Source organism: Mus caroli, chromosome 4, assembly GCF_900094665.2.
Source record: "Mus caroli chromosome 4, CAROLI_EIJ_v1.1, whole genome shotgun sequence".
Taxonomy (NCBI): Eukaryota; Metazoa; Chordata; class Mammalia; order Rodentia; family Muridae; genus Mus; species Mus caroli.
In genome coordinates this window covers 81,291,081-81,297,452 of record NC_034573.1, presented here as the reverse complement: position 1 = coordinate 81,297,452, position 6,372 = coordinate 81,291,081, and the positions used below count along the sequence as shown (strand labels likewise).

General features: G+C 41.4%; 1 protein-coding gene across 1 annotated transcript; it reads left to right on the top strand.

Annotated features, from left to right (window-relative positions):
• Window positions 1-1,368: 1,368 nt before the first annotated feature.
• Ifnb1 (interferon beta 1) lies at window positions 1,369-2,137 on the top strand. Its single transcript, XM_021161657.1, has one exon. The coding sequence runs from the start codon at window positions 1,383-1,385 to the stop codon at window positions 1,929-1,931; it is 549 nt and encodes a 182-aa protein (XP_021017316.1). The 5' UTR covers window positions 1,369-1,382; the 3' UTR covers window positions 1,932-2,137.
• Window positions 2,138-6,372: the final 4,235 nt, after the last annotated feature.

Here is a 6,372-nt window from a genome sequence, read left to right as displayed (position 1 = left end):
TTCATCACCAGCATGGTTCTGACACTGCCCTTTCCCTGACTTTCTTGGTGGCTTTGCTATACTGAAATGTATAATTTGTCCACAGTCACATTATCAGTATTTCCTACTATGCCTTGGGATTCATGTATTGATACAATAGAACACCCTTCTTCCAATGTCATTTTTCACATTCCTTTATTTGGTCATTTGACCTTCTAATCCACTGCATATGTTTTATGTATCTTATAATATTGAACAAATCTCACTTTGCCCCTAATCAATATGTAATAATGTTTATGTATTGTTGGATTTTAGCTGTGATATATGTTTCAAAAGATTCAAGGTTTTTCTCCAATGGAGATTTCTCCCAAAGAACTCATTTTTGTGACTGTGTATAATTTAACAAAACCTATTGTTGTGTTTTGTTTTTTAAAGTTTCTTTTTTACTTCATTTCTAGAGTTTCCCACTCTGGTTTTTACTATTCTAGATAATTATTTAATACGCTAAGCTCTTGCATGAGAGTATTGCAGCTGTGATCTGTGTTATATGTACAAGATCCTGGAATATTTTCATTATCCTGGAGACACTGTGTTACTAATAACTCTGTATTTGGTCCTGCCAGTACTTACTCTCTCTTGTGGCCCCTCATTGTCCTTGCTCCTTTAGAAGTGGCCCAAGTTGGTTTTTCTCACTTCTCAGAGCTCCCTCTTCTGTTGCTTTGGTGAAGTGCTGGGAAACTTGGCCGTTTCTCTCTCTGTTACCCACTCACAACCCTTCCTTCCCTGGTCTCTTGTTTTGACACTGCTCAAACTGGACCCCACTTTAAGCAGTTTCTCCAGGATGTGGGGTTCTCTCCCAAAGGGAGCTATGGCCCATTGATGTGACATTTCTCTTATAGTACACTATTGTAATCCCCCTGGGAGCTCACAGAGACCCTCTCCCACCAGCCCACTATTTCAAAGGGCAGCAGCTGTGCCATCCTGAATGAGCAGCTACTCTGCCTGGCTTTTCAGTGGACACTTTGGCTGTTTGAGAGTTCTTTTATCTTCAGGGCTGTCTGCTTTCTGTTCTTCTCTCCTGGATATTTCTCTTCCTTTGCTCCAGCAATTGGTGAAACTGTACAAGGTTTTATAAATCCTTAGTTTGTATATATTTTAACCCAGTACATAGCATATAAAATAGCCAGGAGCTTGAATAAAATGAATATTAGAAGCTGTTAGAATAAGAGAAAATGACAGAGGAAAACTGAAAGGGAGAACTGAAAGTGGGAAATTCCTCTGAGGCAGAAAGGACCATCCCTTATAAATAGCACAGACCATGAAGGAAGATCATTCTCACTGCAGCCTTTGACAGCCTTTGCCTCATCTTGCAGGTAGCAGCCAACACCAGCCCAGCTTCCATCATGAACAACAGGTGGATCCTCCACGCTGCGTTCCTGCTGTGCTTCTCCACCACAGCCCTCTCCATCAACTACGAGCAGCTCCAGCTCCAACAAAGGACGAACCTTCGGAAATGTCAGAAGCTCCTGGAGCAGCTGAATGGAAAGATCAACCTCACCTACAGGACGGACTTCAAGATCCCTATGGAGATGACGGAGAAGATGCAGAAGAGTCACTCTGCCTTTGCCATCCAAGAGATGCTCCAGAATGTCTTTCTTGTCTTCAGAAACAATTTCTCCAGCACTGGGTGGAATGAGACTCTTGTTGAACGTCTCCTGGATGAACTCCACCAGCAGACAGTGTTTCTGAAGAAAATACTAGAGGAAAAGCAAGAAGAAAGATTGACGTGGGAGACGTCCTCAACTGCTCTCCACTTGAAGAGCTATTACTGGAGGGTGCAAAGGTACCTTAAACTCATGAAGTACAACAGCTACGCCTGGATGGTGGTCCGAGCAGAGATCTTCAGGAACTTTTTCATCATCCGAAGACTTACCAGAAACTTCCAAAAATGAAGACCTGTCAGTTGATGCCTCAGAATGAGTGGTGGTTGCAGGCAACCCTTAAGCATCAGAGACGGACTCTGGGACTGGTAGTGAATCTACTGCATTTGAAAGGTCAAAGGAAAACATAGAGTTTTTATTAATTTATAATTTAAATTATTTTCTACTTTTTATTTAAACTTTTTAACCTCAGAAAATAAAATATTTATAATACAAAAAGTCAACATGGCAATTTAATTTCTACTGGTTTCTATAGCCATCTATGTTAATAATTGCTGGACACTTCTTATAAAGGGTTCTTTGTAAAGTACTCCTTTAAAAAAAGTAGTATAGTTTCTGGCTCCTGCCTTTGAGGAACTTAAAATCAAAGGAAGACACATGCAATACACAAGGTAAGAGATAACAGGAAATCTAAAGCATCTAGGGAAATGACTGTGGCATCAACTGCATGGGATTGATAAAGGAAGCAGCAAGCAGGTGGCTCAAAAGCCAGAACGTGGGGTACCTTCTGCTTCTCCTCTATTGCTGGGGCTCTGTGCTTATAAAGTTACAGCCTGCCTGGGCATTTACGGTGGCCAGAGGAATGTATCACCTCTTTTATTTACCCCAAAACCTTTGCCATCAGAGAAATGATTTGCTCCAGAAGGTTTAGTAAATGTGTATGTGCTTCTGAGCCTACAGATGAGGAGCCCCTAAGCACCCCGACCCTTACTAAATGCCTTTATCTTGCTCCTCATGATTCCCTGGGAAAGCTGAGGGTGTCTGTCCCTTCTTCACTTCACATCTGCATCATCTTGTTCTTCATCCACCTCTCATCCACTTTACATCTGCATCTCTTGTTCTTCATCCACCTCTCATCCACTTCACATCTGCATCATCTTGTTCTTCATCCACCTCTCAGAATTATCTGCTCTGGCCCCTCAACTTTGTTTACACAGAATCCTGGGTTTATCCTTCTGGCTTCCATCTTTTCTGCAACTCTCAGAGCCAAATCCGAGATAGATGATCAAATTAAACCTGGTCCCTAAGTGGGAAGCAAGAAAGTATATGCAAAAGGGGCATTCAGGAGAGACAGAAAACACCAATGTCTCCAACAACTGTCCTGAGAAAAATCAAAACTTTTAAGGAATTCTTCTGGTACCTTGCCAGCATGTGCCAACTGGCTAGATTTTTGTCCCTGTACCTAATCCTTAAGAGCTTGGGTTTTTATAACTTCTACTACCACATGTGACAGCTATGACTTAAGAGATTCTAATAAAATGGACACTGTTCAGAGCAGCTCTGGACACAATTGATTTAATCCCCTTCACATATACTTCTTGGGTGGAAATAATTCTGCTACTTCATGTTCCAGGGCAGGCAGGAAACTAAGTGTCAAAAAGATCTAGTAATCACTCTAAGTTCTTATTACTAATAAGTGGAGGGTTTCCAGAGGAAGTGCAATGTGAAAAACTTCATGGAGGTTAGTACTGGGTTGAGGCATTTTCTCTGAGAGCATTACAAAACTTTGAGTGCTTCGTCTAGAAGAGTGAGTCCTTAATAGAAGAATTCTGGCAGGGGACAAGCTACTACCGCGCTGACAGCATGGGGTGAAACCAAGAAGCGCCATCACAAGGAGCCTGCACCCTTGGGCCCAAAATAATGAAGTGTCCTGGAAAACACAGTTCTCGTCTTCTTCAACTTCTTACCTCAGCCCTCGCAGGAGCTCTTTTTCAGCAGCGCTCCCTTCTGCCTGGGAGTCAAGTACAAGTTCAGCCTATAGAAATGCATAGGCTAGCAGTGTCTAGAACAGCCAAGAGAACGATGCAGACAACTCAGCAATGGGTGTATTTTTCTGTCTTCTCTGGGCCATACAGATAAAGTGGGAGGAAGCTATTTCTGCATAATTTAAAATATGGACCTGGTTGAGCTTACAAGCTATCCAGAATGCCAAAAGTGCCCATTCACCAGTGAAGAATCCCCCAAAGAGCAAAATGCTTCCCAAAAGAACCCAAACACAGAGGGTGTCATCTATGTATGCTTAAGCAGGAAACTGGGCATGGAAGCTATAGTAAGGTAATATTAGCTTAGTTGGCATCAGAAACACTCATAAGGATAATAACAACAAACACTTAATAGAGAGGGTGGACCTAGAAGTTTTAAGTACAGCACCATAAAAGACAGAAAGGCATCTGTGTGGTGCTGTTTAAGAACCAGCACATTCGTGTCTTCGTGAATGGAACTTAAATTCCTCCTCAGTGCAGCTGTGTTACCAGGCAGCACCTAGGATTTGGCTTGCAGGTCAAGTGCTCCCGTGTGTGAATTAATGGATTTCTTGAAGGCGTGAGTCAGGTATAGTGGATGTTCAGAACCATTTTCTCATGTGCCTACCAATCTTCTCTTCTGCTTCCCATTATGTGACTTAAGTGGCTGCATGATTGGGAACCAAAAGAAACCTCTTTTATTTACAAATTGCTCAATCTTGGGTATTATGTTACAAAAGCATAAAATGATTTAAGATAGCATGTTTGGAGGTGCTAATTTGTTCCAAGAAGAGAGACAGAGGAAACAACCCTACACATCGCCTGGACATGTGGTGCTCCCTGAAGTCAGTCAGAAAGTAGCCACTTCCTGGTAGAGACAAACCAGACTCTTCAGAACAGATCAACCAAGAGAACGATGCAGATGCATGTCACTGAAAACTCACCATTGTATATGCTGATAACAGGTCACTCCCTGTCATCTCCTCTGAAGCACCAGTAAAGACAGCTATTCAAGCTGGGCATGGTAGCCAGGCAGAGTGACATTATGAGATCCCATCTCGGGAAAAAAAAACCAAAACTATTCAAAGTTCTTTTGTGTACAGAATACATATTAACCACAGAAAGAGCCCAGGTCCACATGTCCAATAGTATGGAAAAAGAGCATAGTGGATGACCATACCTTTGTAATGAACTAAACTTGTGAGAAAAAAAGACTAAGCAGTAACAGAGCATTGTCTCTCCCTTCTGCTCTCTCAGGCGTCCACGTGAAGCATGAAGACATTGTATCTACAGATGTGGATTAGCAAGGGCAGCTGTCTCAAGCTCACAAGTTGTATGGAGATCCTCAAAAGCTATAGGCTGTGTGTAAATATAGAAGTGTTGCCTAGACACATGGACAGTATAGGCATGTAGATGCGGTAAAGCATAAGCACATGTTGCTATTGCCTTTCTTTTAGTTAACAAAAATTGATATTTTAGATAATCAATTGGCATTAAGCACTTCCAGGTACTCAGATAACACCTGATTGTAGATTTACTCATAAAATTCTTCAAGAAAAGGAGGAGTGTGCCATGGACTGAGAGAAAATATTTGCCAATAACTTATCTGAAAAAAATGTTCATATACATACATATTTAAAATACTCTGAAAATTCAATATTTAGAAAATAGGTCAATAAAACAGTTAGTGTATTTACATGGTGGCTCCATCAAATAAGATGTATGAGAGTCAGATAAGTACATGGAAATAGTAAAGCCACACTTGGGGACTTGGAGTGGGTCAGGCTAGAAAGGAATGTGAAGTGGTCAATTCCACCATGAGGGCCTGCTCTTGTCACTTCTCTTCTGAGGACAGCCCAACTCAGCTTGGCTGCATCTGTCTTTTCTCTCCAATTGTGAGAAGTGCAGAGGTAGCAAGCAGTTGGGAATAGGTCAGAAATATGTCCTTGTCCATCATTTGAAAATTTAAACAAGAGGGTATGGGGCTTGACTAGGCTCAGTTAATTCAATCTAAACCCCAAGAGGCACACTGCAGACTTCTTATGATGGCCGAGGTTGAAAGAATAATCAAGTATTGACAAGAATATGTAGTAACTCTCATTCACTGTTCCCCAAATAAGAACTTTAGGCTGTTTTGGAAAACCATTTGGGAGTTTCTTAAAAGGTAAAAATATATGCCAAACATCTGATTCAGCAAGTCCTCTCCCAAATAAATGCTGTATCTATACGTTTTCTCTAAATCTGTTGCAACGCCCGATGACTTACAAAACGAGGTGCTCCCTGAATCCTTTCGTTCTCCATGTTGTTTTAAAAATGCTGGTTTAATTGGCTTAAATCCCCCAGAATTAATAGTTTTAAGCAGACACCAGTGCAGGCCTAGAAGTGCCATACAGCTTTACCCTAATTAATAGGATTGAGTTAATTACTTAACTCATTCATTGATTTGATGGAGAGTACTCCAGAAATGTGTTCCCACCAAAGCACACTCGCTGTTCAGCACACTCTGCTTCAGCTCAGAATCCTGCTGTTGTACAAATCCCTGTGCAAGTGCTCTAAGAATGCCCCCAAACACAGCCTAAATCATGTTCCATCATAGTTAGTTTAAAGCAAATACAGCTCACTCAAAAATAAAAAGACAAAAATACACTGTGCAAATAGATCTTCCAGCCACATATAGCTGATAAACGATTTGCACTCCCAAAACTCAGTGG

Bases quoted from the DNA above. Each gene is read 5' to 3' on its own strand.
- Ifnb1 (XM_021161657.1), top strand. From the start codon at position 1,383: ATGAACAACAGGTGGATCCTCCACGCTGCGTTCCTGCTGTGCTTCTCC.